Source organism: Maniola hyperantus, chromosome 9, assembly GCF_902806685.2.
Source record: "Maniola hyperantus chromosome 9, iAphHyp1.2, whole genome shotgun sequence".
NCBI classification, from domain to species: domain Eukaryota; kingdom Metazoa; phylum Arthropoda; class Insecta; order Lepidoptera; family Nymphalidae; genus Maniola; species Maniola hyperantus.
In genome coordinates this window covers 12166137-12188302 of record NC_048544.1, presented here as the reverse complement: position 1 = coordinate 12188302, position 22166 = coordinate 12166137, and the positions used below count along the sequence as shown (strand labels likewise).

The following is a 22166-nucleotide window of genomic DNA, read 5'->3' as shown; positions in this document are numbered from 1 at the left end:
AGTTTTTTTCACAGCTCCAAGGGATTGTAGACAAGAGTATTTTGAATATTAATAATTTCAACTTGATACCTCCATGCGTGCCTAAAATAAAATTGTCTTTATAGACAGACAGACAGACAACGAAGTGGTCCTAATAGGGTTCCTTTTTCCCTTTTGATGTATGGAACCCTAACAATAAAAACCAAGATACTTAATGTATGAAGTTTAAAGAACGTCGCAAGATCAAGTTAATTAATAACTTAAAGCGCAAGAACCTGAGCCATTATAAAGTAAATACCCGCTGTCATTTATACAGCAGAGACAGCGCCCGCAATACAATGGCAATATTAACATGTTTCTTAGTCGGCGACTCGGCACTCGGCTTTAATGAACTCTTAAAGGAGGGAATTACTTGAAATACCGGCCTACTAGAATGTAATAGAATTAATAGTAAAAACCGGGCCCTTGAATATTGATTTACAAAGGGTACCTACGCGGCGCGCTCGACTCTTCGCGAAGAATTTTAATGTTTGTTTTGCATACAAACACATTATTTTTACAATACAAAAGCATCTATGACGGGAGTAACAATGGATGTACAATACCTATCTAGATTACGGCTGCGTGGAATCTTAATTTAAATACTAAACATCTCCGTGACTTAGCGCGTCTCTATAGTGTAAACGAGGCGGTGAATTCCATCTTCTTTGCTGCTTGTAATACATTATTTATTGTGAAAATACATTAGCGGCTGCTTCCATTGTATCTATTGTTAGTATTTGTTGTCTTCTTTTGTAAGTAAATAACTGTTTCTTAACATAAATTACAATGTATGCATATATACCTACCTACTAAAACTTAAAATTTATCGATAAAAATTAGCTCTTTTCCCTGTATATTGTAAACTAACTACCTATTATTGGGTGAGTAAAACCTATCGATATCACATAGTACGTAGTAGGTACATCTCTATATGCGATCTTCATAGATTATGATTTATGACTACGTTTATTTTAACACGCTAATCTTGTCGGTCTGTTTGTTCGGCACAAATATTGCAATCGATTTTAAACTAACTTCCCGGCGAGTTTAAAATTTTACATCTACTAAGGTTGGAACTGGATGATAATAACATAAACTTGCTTTTTAGGGTTCCGTACCTCAAATGGAAAAACGGAACCCTTATAGGATCACTTTGTTGCCTGTCTGTCTGTCCGTCTGTCCGTCTGTCTGTCAAGAAACCTACAGGGTACTTCCCGTTGACCTAGAATCATGAAATTTGGCAGGTAGGTAGATCTTATAGCTGACATTTGGGGAAAAATCTGTAAACCGTGAATTTAGGGTTAGGTACATCACCCAAAAAAAAATTGTGGTCATGAACTAATAATTAGTATTTTCAACTTTCGAAGTGAGTGACTATATCAAGTGGGATATCATATGAAAGGTCTTCACCTGTACATTCTAATACAGATTTTTATTTATTTTTATGCATCATAGTTTTTGAATTATCGTGCAAAACGTCGAAAAAATACGTCTGTAGTACGGAACCCTCATTGCGCGAGCCTGACTCGCACTTGACCGGTTTTTTTATTTAAATATTGGAGAGCGAAATTTTTATATCAGGTCAATTCAAAAACTGTAATTTTAGCTTTTTTAACGATATCTTTTCTCATAGTTATTTCAAGTCTTAAGGTTAGTACCTCTACTTAAGCGATTCAACCTAACAGTGCACGTCATACCCACTCATTACCATCCAAGGCCGAGGGAACAACGAAATGTCCCATAATTTACTAACCGCACGGTGGGGTCACCACTGTCATTACATAATGAAAAAGCCCGAATTCGTGACAACCCTAATGGCTAATTCTGTTACACTAAAACGTGGTTATAATAAAAATTCTATTTTCGAAACCCAATCAATTTTATTAGCTAGCTTATTTGCATTTTGCGCCATAAATATACTTAGGTACCTATACCTACTAAAATAGAAAAATACGGTCAAGGTCGATAAAAAATAAAAAAAATACGTACCTACGCTTTAAAATTGAACGCTTTATTTGTCTACTAGATGATTTTGTATCCCGTGGGAACTCTTTGATTTTCCAGGATAGTAAAGGAGCCTATATTCGTTTCCGGAAACCTGCAACTTCTTCGGTGTTGGTTTAGGTTTTTAAAAATCCTTGGGAATTCATTGATATTCCGGGACAAAAATCCTTACATCAACCGAGTGACACAGGCTAGGTAGGTATAAATTTTTTGAAAAAAAATATATATGGCTTTATGGCGCCTTTTTCAAATTTGAATGTATTTTACTTTATAACGCCTTTCTATTAACTCGCTTTTTAGTTCGTTTTCTGGGAGGGCAGTTTTGTTTTAAAAAAAAATTTAATGTCTTGTTTAGGTATATAAAACTCGATTCTAGGTATACACTTTAAGCCGTTGCGTTGTTGCATTGGCAGCGACGACGCCTCATACTTATTATGAAAAAAGTTAAGCATTAATACATGTTATTAGACTTATTAGTCATGGTGAAGTATCGGATAGGAAAAAACCTGAGCTGCAATTATTCTAGCTGGGAAGTAAGGATCGATTTCCCTTAACTACCACCTTCGTATCTGATCGCGATCTCCTCATGTTTCATTCAACAGCGCTTGCAATAATGACCTTTAACGACATAATAATAATATCTACAGACATGCCAACTTCCAAATCCAACTTGAGTCGGCTGCCGATTTATCTTAAGTACCTACTTTTATTTGTAGTCAAGGTATAGCTGACAGCTATAGAGCGTACTTTCACTTTGCTCAGTGTGCCTAGTGGGAGATTTCCTACCTATTCGATCGCGTAAAAGTTAACTACGATTTGTATATAATTGAAACAGCGCCATCTAGTGCCAAGTAGGAGAAACATAAATAGTGAATGCAAGTTTTTTACGTCCTCGGGACCGACTAATGTTTACCGACTCGCATTCGAAAGTGACAACGTGAGCGCACGTGATTGGTCGATTTAAGCATGAGGTGAGTGTGAGTTTCAAATTTGGACAACTTGCGAAGTAAATCGAGTAACCACGACGCTAACGCGATCGATAAGTTGTCACATAGATTTTTGCAGTGAGAGTAGGGTGAGAACTAATAATAAAGACATTTATTTTCATTTAAGCGGTGATAGCTTGGGGTGAAGATGATGGTCTCCTAGTTGGTGGGTCCGGGGTTCAATCCCGCGCACGCAACTCTTACTTTTCGGAGTTATATTTGCGTTTTAAGGAATTATAATAATATTATATCCCTTGCTTTAACGGTGAAGGAAAACCCGTACTTGTCAGATTTGCATTCTGCGAGAAGAACCGTACTCAGTAGTGGGTCGGCTATGGATTGATGATGATGATGATGATGATTTTCAATTAACTTTTGTGTGACCATGGCACTTAATTAAACTAATATTATAGGGGAACAGTAAAAAGTCTTGTGCAGTCAAAACTACTTTTAATTTACTTTTCTAGGCTCTAAAATAATTTTAAAAATGTGTTAATAAACATACCTAATTAGTTTTCTAAATCACATATAGATGACGCTGTTGTCATTAACTTACAGTTTTGCTCAAAAAATTATTAAAATATCTTGTACGATGGTGCGAAAGCCTTCGTGTGCGAGTCCGACTCGCACTTGACCGGTTTTACCTACAAAGACGATGATTTCAAAACATAAACATAGACAGTAGATATAACCAGTTTAATTTTAATAGACAGCTGCTTCCATACAATCACTTCATAGAAATTTCATTTTAAATTTGGTTGGTTTATATCACGACGCCAACTTAACAAAAATAATAAACGCCATTCACGGTGAGTACACGCGTATGGGCTGGTTAGCTTCGGTGGTAACTCACACTCGCTTGCTCGCGATTCTCGATGCGTTTGAGGTTAGCTCGATTAACGCAGTAGTGAAGTCATTTGAATAATTTTGTGGAACTCCCACTCGGCACACAGATTTTACTCAGTGTTAAAACGAGACAGATTTATATCAGCTACATAAATTTGTCTCTTTTTGGCTATTGACGTCTGAGTAAAGTCAAAGTTGGTACGCTTTATAAATCTCAACCTAAGGTAAAAGCATCGCTAACCAGTGGCCCTACCGCGGTTGTTTGACAGCTACAATGTCACGATCGCAATCATCTCTGATTGGTTAATGCTCGCTCACTATTGGCCACAATGCATTGTTGCTCATTGTTGCAACAAGAATCGCACAAATTCAGCCAATCAGAACAATTGAGATTGTAATAATGATTGATGCAGGTTTTAGACAATCGCCCCGCTGAAGAAAGTGTAACAAGTTGTTAGACCTTTGTTGCTAAATAGTTTACTAGCGGTTACATTTAAACATTTAAATTTTACTTAACTAAATTAAACTCCTTGGTTCTAGTAAGCACGGCAACACGTTACACGATTCGATTATGGTAGTATCATTAATTAGTTTAAACCGACCAAGGTCACCTTTGTCGACAATCGGCTGAAAATCGTGTAAAAGGCATTTAACTCGTTGCCTAGTTGGCAAGTCTGTTGCTGTTTTTCCGGCAAACTCCGTCCCTTCACAATACTTGTGCAGCAAGCCTGTATCATTGATGAGGTTAAAACTGAAGTACCTCTTTCCACCACCGTCTACACTCTACACGCCACCTACGCGCCCTTGGTCATTAGAACAGCTTTCCTAACCAAGATGGTTGAAAGGTTACTTAGTACTTTGATAACAAACTGCCGCGGCCGTCTACACAGCCGGAACCAACTAAGGTCACCTTTATTGGAAGTCGGCTGACAACTGTGTAATAGGCGTTTAACTTGTTGCCTAGTTGGCAAGTCTGTAGCTGTGTTTCCGTCAAACTTCGTCCCTCCGCAATACTTATACATCAAGCCTGTATTATTGATGAGGTTAAAACAGAGGTAGCTCTTTGTTCCCTTATTAGATAATGACCGGCTTGGTTTCGTTACAAACGTGTCATCGAGAATTTATCAATAATGTCGGTACCTACGTGAAGTTTTATACTTGTGGATAAGTAGGTACTTAATCTAATTTCTTTTAGGAAGAATTTTTTTCGATGACAGTTGACACCAATAGGTAATCCTAATAATGAAAGGTCTCTAATAGGTAGGTACATACTTACAGAGTTTTTCAAACATTAATTAAAATTACTTACCTACTATGCTATAAAATTACTTACATATGCTATTCCTAAAAGTTTAGAGAAAAACATCAGAATCGACGCTTGATGTTATTGATAAGTCCCCCTAATTGTAAGCTGTTAGATCAAGTTCCTAAGCTGTCTAAAGTGTGTCACGCAGACGATCCTGAACTCGATGCACAAGTACCAGCCGCGGTTCCACCTGGTGCGCGCCAACGACATCCTCAAGCTGCCCTACTCCACCTTCAGGACGTACGTCTTCAAGGAGACGGAGTTCATCGCGGTCACTGCATACCAGAATGAAAAGGTGAGAAAATTAGAAAAAGAGTGCTCTGAGGAGCTGTTTGATCTCATTCCATCCGCCTTTTTCTACAACCGCACCGCACGCCACCGTAAGCAATTTCACCCTCACCACCTTGGTGTCTAGTCACTTCGACCACCCGTTGTGCCAGATCCTTTTATCCACGCACATGCAAATTGTGGAACCAACTCCCTTCGGTTCCCACTAGATTACAACTTGAGGTTATTCAAGGGGCGGACCAACAAATTCCTGAAAGGTCAGCAACGCATTGGTGGTTCCTGTGGTGTTGCAAATGTTCATAGGCCGTGGGCGGCGGTTATTATTTAACATCCGCCTGCTCATTTGTGGGCAGGGCTCAGTGCAGAGTGGGCTAGCGTGAGGAAACTCTCGGTTTTGATCCTGAATCGACATCGGTCAAATTAGGCTAGGGTACCTAGTCATTTCAAAGCCTACCTGCCAGTGTAACGATGCCTACTGCAGGCTTCGTTACAAGTTTCCGAACTGTCGGGAACTGTGACGAGGTTATAATGCAATCCTCGTTTGCAGATAACGCAGCTGAAGATCGACAACAACCCCTTCGCGAAAGGCTTCCGGGACACTGGGGCGGGGAAGCGGGAAAAGAAGTAAGTACCTAACCCCAGACAAACAACATCTACTCTATAGCATGGTACCTACTGATTCTGAACACACCTAAATTTTAGAGCATTCGCATCCTCTTCTTACTAATATTATTATATTGAAAAGTACAGACTTAGTTTGACAGTTTAATTTAGAACCGTCAAACCTCGTGACTTGCTGCCAGTCGCGAACGTAGGTATCGTTTAAATTTGTAGTGTGCACTAAAACTTAGACCCTCTAACAAATAAACCTGGAATAGCGGTGGAATAGTTATACTCTTTTTGTCTTTTTCCTTCAAATGTCAAATTACTGATGACAGAGAAAGACAAAACAGAGTATAACTATTCCAGGAGTATTCCAGGTTTATTTGTTAGAGGGATAGTCTTTTAATGTAAAATTTACTCTAACTTTAGTTTAGCGAAAAACGCCGGGATAACTAACTCTAACAATATACAATTTACAAAATAGACGTTTTTCTTTCTTTCTTCTATCTAAACATATTAAAGGAAAATGTGACTGACTGACTGACTGATCTATCAAGGCACAGCTCAAACTACTGGACGGATCGGGCTGGGCATGCAGATAGCTATTATGACGTAGACATCTGCTACGAAAGGATTTTTCAAAATTCATCTCTTAAGGGGGTAAAATAGGGGTTTGTCCACGAGGATAAAGTCGCGGGCATAAACTAGTTAATATTATAAATGCAAAAGTGTGTGTGTCGGTCTGTTACGATTTTACACCCCATCCGTTTAACTGATTTTTCCGAAATTGTCTTGAATTGAAATGGCTTGCGTTCCGAGACGAACACAGGCTACTTTTTATAACGGAAAATCAAAGAGTCCCACATTATGATTTTTCCTTAGCTAATTTAAAAGTTGAATATGAGCTCGGAGATTTTAAAAAGTTTACTTTTTCACTAGTAGGTACCTATACTTATGTAGGTAGATATCACGTTATTAAGCGTTTCTGCGAGACAAAAGATTATACCCACACAGACAAACATAACTACATATTATACAAACGGGGAAACGCTGCCAGTATCTTCGGAACCTTGCCTAAAGGGACTCCTTTTTATAATATATTTTAGTTATAATATTATATTTTTTAAGGTTTTAGTTTTAGTTTAAATTGTTATACAAACAACATACCTACATCATCATCATCATTTGACAACCTTCAACATCAACCGATTGACGTCCACTGTTGGACATAGGTCTCTTGTAGGGCCGAGCCGCCTGATTCCAGCGACTCCCTGCAACTCCTTTGATGTCGTCTCTCCACCTAGTGGGAGGGTCTTCCAAAGCTGTGCTTTCCGGTGCGAGCTCGCCATTCTAGCACTTTGACATCCAACCGTCTATCGGTTTTTCGAACTAGGTATGTGCACTGTTTGGACTTCCCTCCCCCTTGGTTACAGCCATAGTTTTGAATGATCATGAAATCCAAAACATATATTTAGATTTTATTTATTCGGTAGCTGGTTCTCCCTAACCTTGTAAATTGTATTATATTATTTTAAAAGTAAAGGCTTTAATGAGTTCTTTGAATAGGCATAATTATAGGTCGTATAGGCATAATTATGAATATAATATTAGGTACTTACTCCTTGGGCAACAAAAAGCATTAAAAAGCTTTATGTTCTAATCATCATTCGTCGAACAAACAAAAAACTAAATCATTTAGTTAAAAAAAGTAACTGCTCGAGTCACGAATTTAATTTTAACCGGTTCAAACTTCAAACATAAAAAACCTCGTCGAGGTAGGTGGCAATCGCAAACACCCTAGAGGCGTAAGATAAATGACGGCAAAAACAGTTCACTATTTAAGTAAAGTTAACAGCTAACGAAATTAGCTTTTATCTGTGAATCTCTCCAAATTAATTAGAGCGAACGTTTCTGAACGTACCCGCCAACACGGCCGGCGCCGTTCGAAATTCAAATTAAACCAATCCGGCGCCTCCTTATTCGTGTTCCGAGCTTAAACATGGCGGGGAACCGCTCAAAATGGTGGAGTCATACGACTTGGCGCTTTTTCCAACGTCTTTAGCGTGCAAGGGAGAAAATTGGATTTCCGCGATAAAATCGGCTTTAGTTTTTTCACCGCATAATTCGATAGCGCTCACCGCGCGGGGATGGCTTGTGGTTCCGCTTACTTATTTGAAATTCAACGAGGACTCAATTAGTGGACGGCAATGCAACGAATTATGTCTCGTGCCCGTCTCCATCGACAGGTTGTTATTGCGATCTAATCAACGTTGATTCAAACAGGAATATGATTTGCTTATCAAGTTAGATAATACAACATGCTATCTAATACTTGTAACTAATAAACTCACGAAATGCAAAGTCTGAGCTTGTTAGAGTGCTTTCTTCTTTCTTTTATTATTGACTCACTGAGTAAGATAGCTTTACTAACTCTTTTCTGGACCCTAAAATCGATTTTCAATGTAATACGTATAGATATGTGTCATAGTCAGAACTCTTACCCCCCGTTCCCCTTGTCGTTTGTCGGATCGGATGTTCCAGTGGCTGAACATTAATTGATATGAAGCTATTCACACTTGTCGGAAACCAAAATGTTCTACCACTGGAACATCCGATTAAAATCCGGGCTAACAGACTACAAGAGGGAACAGGGTGTTAATCGGTCAAACTACTTTGGACTGAACTTTCAGCCAAAAGTGCTACTGACAGAAGCTTGCAGTCAAAATTTAATGTAGTCCAGAACTAAATCTGATCTCGCAGTCTTGTCTATCGATCCTACCCCTAGAAAGAGCTGTACCTAAAGCGCGAAACTAGAAGCTCATAAAATGAAAATTTGATTTCACAACAGAAAATCCATACTTCCATACTAATATTATAAATGCGAAAGTGTCTATCTGTCTGTCTGCTAGCTTTTCACGGCTCAACCGTTCAACGGATTTTGACGCAATTTGGTACAGAGATAGCTTGCATTCTGGGGAAGGACATAGACTACTTTTTATCCCGGAAAATTGAAGAGCTAGCTAACGAAGTTACCACTCACTAAAGTAACAAAAAATAACATCAGCGAAACGGTAATAAAGCAAACTCTTTGTCGTATCCCTTCAGAAGTCCCATTAGTGTTTTAAGGGAGGCAGGAAAGCATCTTTAATTCGCTTACACAACATTTTGCACCGGAACGGTCGGCCGCAGCCTCCGAATTACAGGCCGTAGTCCGTATGCCACCGGACGCCGGAAGCTCATCTTTTCAAAATGGCCGCCGAGCGGAAGTGCGGGAAACGTGAGCGTTTTGACAAACATGAGCATTGTGAAAGACCGAGACATGTCGCGAATACTCAACATTCCCTTTGTGTCTTGTTTTGCGGAATGTTGCATTCTTTTATCATCTGCAGATTTCCCAACCAAGTCTGCTACTAAAAGTTCCAACTTCCAACCCAATTAATGGTAGACCGCAAAGGTGCAGTAAGTTGCTAACCAACCTAGCTAAATACTACAATACAGAGATGTTGTCCGACAACATGATCCAACGAATTCCCAACCAATAAATAAAAATAATTAGGTACGTCGAAAGCTTAAGGGGGCCAACTAAATGTAATGATCCCCATTTTTGTATAAAATGTAATGTAATAAGGTTTAAACAGTGTGTCGTTCCGTCTACTTCTTAATATATAATAATAGTGCTTCTATAAACAATTTACATTGTTTATAGAAGCACTATTATTATATATTAAGAAGTAGACGACACACTGTTTAAACCTTCGTGGTTTTTTGCTGTGTCTAAATTGGATTTGTTAAACATTCTTTATGTTGGTAATTAAAAAAAAAAAAATCAACCATATTATAAGATCTCACCTGGTGGTAATTGATGATGCAGTCTAAGATTTAGCAGGTTGGGCACTTATCGGTTTTCACTCGGCATCGGCACGGCTTGGCCGGTAGAGTGACATCTAGCCACGGGCGTAGCCAAGGAGATAAATTCATTGAAACTAGATTGCGACAGCACAAAATATATCACTGATTTTATCAACTTTGAAAATGAGGAAATGGGTTATCTTCCATGGGTCATTGCTATTTATTGACTCCTCGTCAAATTCATTTTCTTGGTGTTCATGCTTTACTTGGGAGGGCGGATGTTAAGAACTTTTTGAAATAAAAACTTATTTATACCTAACGTAATGATTTGAAACTCGATGAAACGAAAAAACGACACTAAAGAGAGACAAACACATTCATCTATATGATTTAGCCTGCAAGAGAATGTGATAGAATATAATATTATACATTGTTTCCTATTATTTTATACTTTAGTTACCTTACGCCACGGTAACTAAAGTCTCGTGACATTTGTTTCTTTTCTCATTCTTCGGCGGGCGTACGGTAAAGACTGCCGCCGACTAGCTGCAATTGGAAGTTGGCACGTCTGTAGATGCTGTACAAAGGTCAGCTTTGAAGCTCGTAGCTCGGCTAATTAGTGTTGTACCTAATTGAGTTCGCTTCACTCGAGTCGCGAGTTCTGACACGTTAAATGACACGCGAAAACGTCGCCAGTGCTTTTTTTTTGTTTTCTTAGTGCTCTAAGCTCTTTAGTTAGCTTGATTCCGCTTTGTGTGTTCAAAAACTAAACGTGTGCTATTTTTTACACCTTCGAATAAAACCTTTGAAGTTTGTATGTTTAGCCGAGTTCTTGAAGGTATCAAAAGACTACCTACATGAATGAGAAAGAGAGGGTTTTCAGACATAATTTAGGTCAACCTTCAAGCTGCCCACATTAATTATTTTTATGTTTTAGTTAATGTCTATTTAAAAAAAAAATCTTGACCTGTCAGATCACAGGATGGTATTCCACTGTTCATGCCATTTACACATAATATTTACGCATGGCATAGGTGAATTATTGCTTGCATCATAGTTAAGTAGGTGCGTGAACAAACCCTCTTTAAAATTTTAGAATAAAAAATGTTTAAGTTTGATTTATTTTTGTAGAACATCATCGTCCAAAAACTTATATGTTATAACCAGTTTCAAATTTTTTTTTTAAAGTTTTACAGGCATGATTTGTACCTATTGCAAAAATTACCTAACTTATTAAGAACTCATCTCACTACAAAGAAAAAAATATTTTTAACGCTCAAAATAAAATGAGTTTGATTTTGAAGTGATTCCACTGTAAAAAAAAGTGTAAGGTACCCAAATGACAAACATTTACAGCGGAGTCAAAAGAGGGTTTAAGCTCTTAAAGATGCTAAAAACGCGACAATCGACAAAACAACTCTTCAACCGACGTCTTCCGAGAGATTCAATAAAACGAGGGGTTTCCCGAACTAACTGTGCCAGTTTTTTTGGGGTAAAAATTTGGTAAAATTACAAGGCGGCCACCCCTGCGCTTCGAGTTTACATTGTAACGTGAACACCCTAATGCGCACGGTTTAGCTTAGGGTTAATACAAATTTAAATTTATTGTTGATTGCATTTTATTTTGATTTTGATTTTATTTTTAAAGATTCAATAAGTATAAAACCTTAAAAATTATTTAACGTTTATGACTTATCGGTTAAAATGTCTAAAAACTAACATAGTCCCCGCTGAATACCAAATTAACTATGATAATATCAGAATTAGAAAGGAAACATAGTTTTAGCCGGTCGGCTTGTTGTGTGATTCTTGCCCTATTGTAGTAGGTATATTATAATAATGTTTGTAGTTTGCAGATTGTAGTGTGGTCTTAGATCTACGATCTAACTCAAATCATGTTGCGTTACGTTTATCGTCTCGCGTTGCGCGTTAAAAGTATGTTTCCATCTTTACTCACTACCTATTTTACTATGTTATAAATCATGATCAACACCAAAACAAAAAAAAAACTATACAAAGAAAAAGGTATTCGTAATAATTTAATCGCAATTAAACCTTGCATTACAAACAGGTATTTCAAGTAATTATTTAATCAGAAAATTAAAAAAATATAATAAACGAGCCGTCAAAAATTACACCCAATATTTTTCCAGCCTTCTACAAAACGTCTGCAATTAAGCGTAATTTAATATTAAACTTACCATATAAGGTAAAAGGCATCCAAATAAGGAGGCCTGCAATTACGTGTCAGGATATCCCTGTCGCTAGATCGTGATTGTGCCTTGTCGCGATACTCTCGAAATATTTGGACATTCACGTTTTTACTCGTCTCAGCTTAAAATTACTTAAGTAATGAAAGTTTTTTAACATTTTCCTTATCGGTCCTCGAATCATTTAAAACATTCAAGAGTTCATTTCTTTCATTAGTACAAACATTAGCTTAGTGCTACGATTATAATGAGATTTATGATAATACAAAAAACTTTTAATTTTGCCTTACTTGAACGAATCTATACCACATTAAATACGTTTTTAATATTCCTCACTGCTAAATCTTAAGAATAAGTACTTACCTAATCAATAAAATAGTGCTAACCCTGCAATGTAAGGGGCACCACAAATTAAATTCTATCAACGATGAGACGAGTTAATAAAATGAATTTAGTACGGAACCCCGGATAATCAGGGGCGTCGTCGGTTTCGCGAGAAGACCGTATTTAGGGATCAGTTAGATCTACCACACTTCTTGGTTTCATTGGGATAAATAACTTTGCTTTAAAAAATATCACACTGTTCCCTTTACTCACAACTTTACTGAAATGAGACAAAAATTAAATTAACACTCACAAATAAAATAGATTTTGATATAAAAGCAAAGGTACATATGTTATACTAGGTAATTAGAACATAAATAAAGTTTCTATCTATTGCCTATCATTTCCAAATTATTTTAGCTTTTAAACTACCGTGAGTGATTTCCATTATAAATAATATCTATCCCGGCTGTACTCACGTGTCTAGTCGACGTTAGGCCGACTAGTTTCGAATCCATCCGGGGTCCTTTTCACAGCCGCGGCGCGTGCGCGAACTGACTCCCTTGAACTGGCTAACGTCGACTAGACACGTGAGTACAGCCGGGATAGATATTATTTATAATCCAAATTATTTCCTTTCTGTTTCTATTTTTAACAATTTTTCTCTTTCTCTAATTTTGGTCGCTTTACTTCTCGTTTTTAAAACATTTAGTATTTATGTAAACCTTTATAACTACCTACTTGCTAGGTGTCCAATTCTAAACTATTATTTGAACATAATCTGCCACGTATAACTTTAGCATCTTCAAGGCAAGAGTGAATATATTATGCATCTTCTAAGTAAGCGCGTTCCAACCCAACTAAGAACTCATCTGGATTCTGGCATGATTGTCGTCCAGCGCAAGCCTTTTTTATCCTGCAATAAAAAAACCAAATAGGACTAAGAGCAAGATTTTCCAAAAATCATGGTGCATCTAGACTTGGACAATGCGGTCGGCAAAGAGTTTGTTTTTCAACTGGGCGACAGAAGGCAAATAATTGGCCGGTGTTGGGGTGAGCGGATACTTTTACAAATTTTCCTATTTTCCACTGACAATGCCTTTGTTCCCTTTTTACGCTTTTTATGCCACTTTACAACCGGTTGTATGAGATTACCGCGGTAATTAATTGCTACTCATTTCCCTATTGTTGCCGGCTAGGATTGTCTTGTTATAAGGAGAGCTACCTGAATTCGCTGTTTTTACCTGACTGTGCGACAACAAAGACTGGGTTATATTTTTACAGTAAGTATAAGTAGTAAGTTGTACAGTACCTAAGTACTAGGTAGGCACCTACCTATGTGGAATTCTTTAGATAGGTAGCAGTGGCGTGCAATTCGTAGAGGCATAAAAGTACTGCTTACCCTAGTTGAAATGACCAATGCCCATTTTTCTTTATGATCTGCCATTCAGTAGGTCTATATAAGATGTATCTAAGGCCTATATTACTAATGCTTACCCTGGCTTCGAACTCTGTGCACGCCACTGATAGGTAGGTGTATCCTCCAAGCATACCAAATGTCTGGATGGATATTAATAAATGAGGCGTACCTGTAGTACGTAGTCATCTAAGTGCAGTGGTTATAGGCTAGGTTTTGTTTTAATAGAAGGAAAATGGCAGCTGTATGATACAAAATGCCTGTAGAGACGAAAAAAATGCGTATTATATAGACTATAGAGTGTCATAACATTAAATAGTTATGTAGGTACGTCGTACAAAGGCAGGGTGGATGTTTCCAGGACCTAGATTATTTTAAAGCCAATGCAAACCGCAGGTTTTGAACAATTACCTACTCAATTTTGTTTCTTTTATCTACCAAAGTGACTTAAGTATATACCTATCTATTTTGAGTAACTAGAAAAGAAAGAAAGAAAAGAAAAGAAGTTTATTTTCCAAACTGTACCACAAATCACATCTTATAACTAAGATCTGGTTACTCCGATCTGATAACTACAAATGTTCTAGTGTCGATTTTATTACCAGACAGGATTTCTCCCATGGACCACTTTTTCAAGATATCTAATCTTTAATGGTCCGCTGAACCCTGCCATTAGATCTTAGCTCTATGGGACCGATATACAGACTTATCTAGTCCGGTCCAGGACAATTCATTCCAGTCGAAATTACTTTCAAAAGGTGATTTGTTTTAAATGAATTAAACAAAACCTTTAAATACGGGCAACGACGAAAAAGTTATCATCAAATTAGGCTTGGTATAAGTCCTGCAAATTGCTATTGCGCTGGAATCATGTCTCATTAACATCGCAATGACGTCATTTTGACGTATAAAAATAAAAGTATACTTACCATCAGCTCGAAACTTCAGTCTAGTGCTGACGTCACTAAAATGGCGACCACGCGCATTAACAATTTGCGGCACGTCGCAATGTTACAAAATTATTCCAATTCAGGTTTCGAAGCACGTCGAAAGATCGGACGGATCATTGCGTTCTTAAAAAACTTCCATTGAAATTAAGGTATTTTCGCATGACACGTTCGCAAAGGGCGAGGTTTCGGCACTATCATTAGGAAATGATTAACCTTTAGCGGTCGAGGGTCGTAGCCCATTAGGCCGAAATGTCAACCGTTTGACACCCCCTCAGTTCGGGCTGGCAGCTTTAAAGCGTTTAATATCATTTGTAGGTTCGTTTGTTTGGTTAAATTATTGTAATTTTGTTTTCAAAATGCTATCCGTAGAGACATCGCAGGAATCTTTTTTTTATCGCTGGGGAAAATGCAATTACGCATTTCGCACAAAAGCGAGTATGTGGGACTTACTGGCTCTGTCAGAATATCTACTAAAAACCCAGTGGCATAGGCCGCGTCTTGAATGAGGCATCTCAGGATCCCGTGTAGCGGATAACATAACATCTGAGACTTGAGATTCATCGTAGAAACTTACTAACTTTAAAGGACGTGAGAATAAAGCATTTGGCTTCTGCGTTTCTTATAAGCACAAGTAAGTGTGGTCTTCGGCCACCTAAAGTGGATACCTTCTAAAAAAGAGTGAATCAGCATCTCTAGACACGCTCCAGCTATAGCTCCACTATACATTTTATCAAAATCAGAAATCAATTAAATCATCTTCATAAATCAATATTCATCACACAGTCACAACACTGTACAAATTTCAATTAATAACATCGCGAAATTTAGGTCGAACTACCTTAAAAATAAGGGTAGGAACGCACGGGTGGTTAAATGACCGACTCCAATATAGCCCACGCCTTTCGTCTAGCCGCGGAAATGTGTATAGGCGCACGCTTGCGGAGCCCACGCCTTTCGTCTAGCCGCGGAAATGTGTATAGGCGCACGCTTGCGGAAATTTTGGCAAAGTATACAGTATGCTAATTCGAAACGGCCATTTGACGCTCGGTCATTTAACCGTCCGTGCGTTCCTAGAATTTAGAATCCAATGTACTTCATTAACACGAGTAGTCTGTCCGTGTACCGCAGGCAGGCGCTGCTGACGGCGCGGTCGGACGCGCGCGAGGACGACGACGAGCGCCCGCTGGACGTGGGCGGCCCCTCCAGCCCGCCGCCGCCGGCCACGCAGCACACGAGTAGCTGTGAGTACACACTTCTTTGACACGAGTAGTCTGTCCGTGTAGCTATGAGTATAGATCCTATATCCCCATATAATGCAGTCACAGCAGCAGGACTACTAAGGAGCACATCACAGTTGACTTCCGCCGTCACTTTACGCATTTTGGCATGCTTCAGTGAAGATGGCTAACTTTGTCGCAAAATATTCGACATCGACAAGGACATCTTTTGATCGTCCTCAAATAGAATTAATGCCATCAGTCAGCAATGGCCATTTTGGTGTCAAGGTTAGGTGATCTTTTTGGTTGTAATTAGAAAATCTACTGTTTTTGCATTCATCAATAAGTTACGAGTAGGTACCACGTATTCAAAGCTAATACAACGTTTTACTTTACAGCGTGGTTCAGTTCGAGCGGTGGCGGCGCTGACTCTGGCGCAGACGAAGCCGGTTCGGACTCGTCGTGTTCTGGGCCCACGCGGCCCCCATCACCCCCCGCGGGTCCCTCGCGACCCTCACCGGCCCCCGACGTGTCCTTAGGTCCGCCGGTCCAACCCCCCCTTCTACCGTACCTCTACCCGCCTTCGTTGTACCCGCCACCTTTCTTCCCGCATCACCAAATGCCGCCAGGTTTGTTGTTCAACCTGCATCCCTTACTCCAGCAGTACTCGTTGCCTCCTCCTATAGCGCCCCCGGCACCTGCGCCGGCGCCTTCGTTGAGTAAGACGCACAGGTTTGCGCCCTACGCACTCCCCGGGTTGGGATCGGCGTTCGAACAAGTCGCTCCGAGAGCGAGGAGCCTCAGCTCGTCACCGGCGCGACCGAGGGTGGGCTCGCCCCCCACGAGAGCGGCGTCGGCCGACACCCCCCCCGACGCACCCACGTCGACGACCACGGCCGCGACTCCCCCTGCGTCCGATCTCAAAAGCATCGAACGCATGGTCAACGGCTTGGACGTCGAGACTCAGGACTGACCGACCACTTGTATATAGAGTGTATTTATATCAAGCCTCGTGCATACGGGGCGTCGTTTTGTATCGTTCCTATTTTGTTTTTCTGTCGAGTTCTATTCGGGTCGATCGTAATAATCTCGGAGACGGCCGTTTAGATATCGAATTAACCATTATGTATTAGGTACCTGCACTTAATAACAATATTATCCTTTATCGTTATTAGGTATATTTTACTAGACGACCAACATTACTACCATGGATAGTCAATTGTCCTTGTATATTAAATCAAATTTTATTTGCTGGCGTTTCTTGGCGTGCAATACTGTATGAATTTTTTTGTGCTCGACGCATAAAAATCATAAAACTTTTTCGATGTGACGGTCGTCTCTCAGATCATGTTTGTAAATAGTTAAGCTTACACTAGATGGTTGTTTAGACGTCATTAATGTTTGTGGTTGACGATCACGCGGTGAGCTACAGTCTACAATCTAGTATCTACACTCTACAAATTATACACTATCCAATCAAGTTAACCGTGAAATCCAGTCGAATAACGCCATAATCACAAATAGAAAGAACTGTCATACAGCTAACACTCTCTCTCTGTTGATAAACTTAGATCAGCGCAGTGATCCGCAAATTGTTCAAGCAGTCATTGATAAATTGATAATGCGTTTAAAAACTATCGTGAGTGATTTCCATTAAAAATATAGCTAATCTCGGATGTACGTACTTACGTGGTTTGTCGGCCTAAGCCCGATTAGTTTCCGAACCCGTCCTATAGCAATATTGGGATTAACTACGTTTGAAATTGATGATTTAAATGAACTATATATAAACTGCAATAGAGTTCACAATAGCGTGCAAGAGATAATTCCTAGTAGATTTTCACCTACACACAATTTTGAACATCATTTTGGTTATGATTGTGTTAATTATCAATTTATCAATGAATATTTTGCTGCTCAGCTTGCGCTGACTTTTTTAAATCATAATAGGTACCTACTTACTTCAAATAGCTGCTAATTCTAATAGTAGAGATACAAAACATTGCAAAGTTTATAGTGAACGCGGAAAAAACAAAACTGTAGATTACTGGTAGTAGGATCAACACTTGACATCACACAGTCATAATAAATAAAATCGAGCAAATTAGAAACAAAACGTCAATTAAAACAAGTTATATAATATGTTGATACCAATTTGATTGCGATTCCACGAATAACATCATCGGATAGTTTTTTATTTCTAGATATATGTAACACTTTCTCTCTAAACATAGCATAAAGATAAAGACAATAACAAAAATTATAAAACATCCGAATATAAAAGTAACATCTTCCATTTTTAAAATGCAAATATATATTTTTGATACAAATTGCATGAACAGCAACAATTTCAATATTTGTCGATGATCTATGTTTGGTAGGAAAGCGTCAAAGATAACTTATACTGTTAATTAATATTTTACAATCCTGACACTTAAAAGATTTGATACTTATATTAACAATGCCTATTGTTAACACAGGTAAAATATTATGTATAGTGGTCACTAAAATAGATTATCAAATGTGTTATCTTAATTCTATTGATAACTAGCTAATGTTCAGTATGCGTTGCAATCCGCTGCCTGTACGCTGTACGTTGATGATTAACTATGTCAGACTCCTTCCCGACATTGCCTATACAAAATTTCAACTTAATCGGATGAACGATGCGCGAATCATGCGCAAATGCATATGAAACGTAGGTACAGAAGACAAACATATTTTTTTTATATAAGATGTAATCGTACAAATATATTTTGTCAGTGTCAATGATAGGCTAAATGGATATACAGTGATATGATTTATATGTACGTAATTAATAATTATAAAATCACTACACAAGTACACAATTATTTGTAATCCAAGTGCGATCGAATCACCAAGTGACGTCAGCTCGGACACGTAGCATTGACACTATAGTTTTCACGTTAGATTCTCCACTGCAATAGTTATAGGATAGATCATTTGTCGGTGAAAGGGCCGAGAAAAAAAAATATCTCAAAAAAACTTAGTCTAAGTTCCTGTAACCTATTAAATTTATTTAGAAGGAAGAGTGAACGCAAACTGGTCGCTAACTACGCGCTCGAGTAATTTTTCCAGGAATAATTTAAATATTTTCAAATAAAGTATCCAAGACAATGGGCAGGTTTTTTTTAACAATTATCCAAGAATAATTTAAATATCTTCAAATAGATTTGTAAAAAGACAGTATTCGACTTGCAGCGGACGTCAGACAGATTTTATTGTAATTTAAAACTATTCGAATCGGTTAAAATAATATTTGAATTATTATCTGTCCGAAAAGCGCTTAGCATACAGTGCGACAAGGCTCTCTTGGCACTTCAATGACATTGACAGGGGGGCGCTGTTGGATAACAAAGGCTTAGAATATTCAAACAAGAACAAAGGGGACACTTGACGGCAACGTTAGTTCCGATTTTCGCCACGTGCCAAGATAGCCTTGTCGCACTGTACGAGCATATCATAGTGTGTCGCTCGGTCAGCCCTGCACCGCAGATCCTTAATTATTTAAAATGTTTAAAAAGTTTATTAAAAATGTTTTAATGTAGTTATTTTTTTTTTTCAAATCATTTATAGTTTTCTTTGTTGGCCTCTTTCATCGAACGTTTATCTAATCGTTTATTTTCCCACTCTAATAGAATAAAAATATAAAAATAATATCGCTTTATTTTGTAAATACAATTCGTAAGGTATATTATAATTTACGTGTTTACAATTGACATATTTCGAAAATATGTTTTGTCAATTGTGCTGTGAAGGGGTCCGTTTCGTTGGTCCTTTTAAAATTAAAATAAATTAAATAATATGGTGGACAAAGTATTATTAGGTACTATTATCTACTAAAGATTGACATTTTGTAAGTTAAGTAAGTACTAAACAAATTAACTATTTGTATGTTTCCCTAAAAGGGCAACTAAACGGACCCAAAAAAAACGATTGATAAAAATCTAACTGTAAGTTAAATTTTGTAATATATAGTTGATAAATATTTAGTTAAAATACAAAATATATAATTATAAAATGAATATAATTTTCCATGGAATTCACTAAATTTAAGCGCATTAAAACTTTAACTGGAAATAGTCGTATGTAAATTGAAGTTTCCGTTGAAAATGACCAGTGAATTGAGCAACCACCAGTAAGTAATAAATAGTTGATTTGCAATTTTTCTACGAAACGTACTAAAAACATGTTGCTTGGTAAATCGAACGAGACTGTAACAATTTGACAGCTGTATTGAGAAATATTCATTAAAATATATAGATAAATCTATTGACAAAATCAATCAATATTGTTTCATTTTGAACCCCAGGAACCAACCAACTGATTAAATCCTTAGCGCACCAAGTAGCTAGGTACTGTGTCTCGAGGTCCAGTGGACGCAGACAATTTATTAAACTAGGTATACCTACTGTTTGATAGAGGTTTGATCTGTAAATCTGGCAAGTAGCCAAACAAATAGAATTCGACCGAACCTAGGACTTCAGGACCAGAGCATACAAACAGCGCAGAGTCGCGTATAACAGAATCTGTTAACTAGGACTTGATACAGCAAGCGCCCGGGGCGCGCATGGGACGCTGTAAAGACGAAATGTATGGCACTCTATGGATATCTCTTTCTGTGTGCATCGTATTCACCATTGCTGAATGTCGTTACCCTTCCCATTAAGGGTAAGAGTTTTCTTGCGGTTAAAATGCTCTATGGATAAGCGCCCGCCCATGCATAGAGCGTCATACATTTTGTCTTCAAAGCGCTTGGTATAATGGATGGCATAGTGGACTAAGAGCCAGCGCGTGCCAGACCTTCGTTATTTTATAAAAATTGAAAGTTTCTCTGCATGTTGTCTCTGAAGTTTGAATCATGGTGGCTTTCAAATTCAACTCCTTAATCCTGATGCTGCAGGGTTACTGCCCGCCTGAGTTATCAAGATTCAGGAAGTGTTCATAGTGAATTCATATTGTAGGTACCAAGCAACGACTTTATTCTCAGACTTCAAGTCCCAACTCCTCAACCCTGATGATGTAGGGTACAGCACTCCTAAACTATAATGTTTCAGTAACTGCGGATGATGCAAAATTAATTTAGGTACCAAGCATAGGCTACATCATTGAACTTCAGATCCTAACTCCTCAATCCTGATGCTGCAAAGTACTAAAGTCCTAAATCGTGGGGATTTTAGAATTTCTGATAGTGAATTGATATTTTAGGTATCAAGCAAGGCTTCACGATGACGCTCCCAGTCCGAAATACTCCACCCGAGCGAAGCCGGGGCGGGTCAGCTAGTAAGAAATATTTTCCAGCAGAAGTTATTATTTTTATGTTAAAAAATTGAAAAATATTTGTTCTTTACGCATTGTGACGTCATTATTCGCTTTCCGTACAGCGTGACGTTAATAATTAATTATGTTAAAAATAAATAAAAAACATGATATTTTTAAATTTTTCTCTTTAATAATAATAAGAAATTACCATACCATAAATAAAGAAATTACCACTATACAATAAACCACATCATTTACAACTACAGTCCAAGACCCTATAAGTAATAAGGCTCCATTTCCAACTTACAGCAAACTTGTAGATGACTTTTCTTTCTGTTCTCCTTTTATAGACATCATCTCAAGGAGATAAAATCTTTTATGAGACCAGTTTTTTCATTAAATTCGTTTAATTGCATGACTTCAAGTATTCACCTACAATCTGCCTTAAAAGCGCGTAGCATGCAAATTCACTTTTTACCACGACCACTCGCCTTAACAAGAGCGGAACAGCCTACATTACCCGAAAGGCTACAGAGTACAGCTACAATCTTGAATCGCAGGGCAGCCGTGACACTCGCGAAGGCAATAAAAACCTTTTTAGGGTTCCGTAAGTCTGAATGGTGAACCGTGATAGCCTAGTGGTTAAGACGTCCGCCTGATATTCGGGAGGCCGAGGGGCACGCCTCTCTAACTTTTCGGAGTCATATTGTGCGTTTTAAGCAATTAAAAATCACTTGCTTTAACGGTGAAGGAAACCTACATGCCTGAGAGTTCTCCATAATGTTCTCAAAGGTGTGTGAAGTCTGCCAATTCGCATTTGGCCTGCGTGGCCTACCCTCCTCATTCTCTGCTCAGCAGTGGG

The 22166-nt window shown here is 38.2% G+C and overlaps 1 protein-coding gene across 7 annotated transcripts in view; it reads left to right on the top strand.

The window, feature by feature from the left end:
* The window catches only part of LOC117985036 (optomotor-blind protein-like), a 189749-nt gene extending 169422 nt beyond the window's left edge, over positions 1–20327 (top strand). For 5 of the 7 annotated variants that reach the window (XM_069500908.1, XM_069500907.1, XM_034971723.2 and 2 more), the window contains 4 exons: positions 5312–5458; positions 5999–6075; positions 15915–16045; positions 16420–20327. In XM_069500908.1, the coding sequence (XP_069357009.1) occupies positions 5312–5458; positions 5999–6075; positions 15915–16045; positions 16420–16994 (930 nt within the window). In that variant the 3' untranslated portion in view covers positions 16995–20327. Of the gene's footprint in view, positions 1–5299; positions 5459–5998; positions 6076–15914; positions 16046–16419 lie in introns of all 7 variants that reach the window. The other 2 variants (XM_069500905.1, XM_069500904.1) reach the window with 2 other exon arrangements.
* Positions 20328–22166: the final 1839 nt, after the last annotated feature.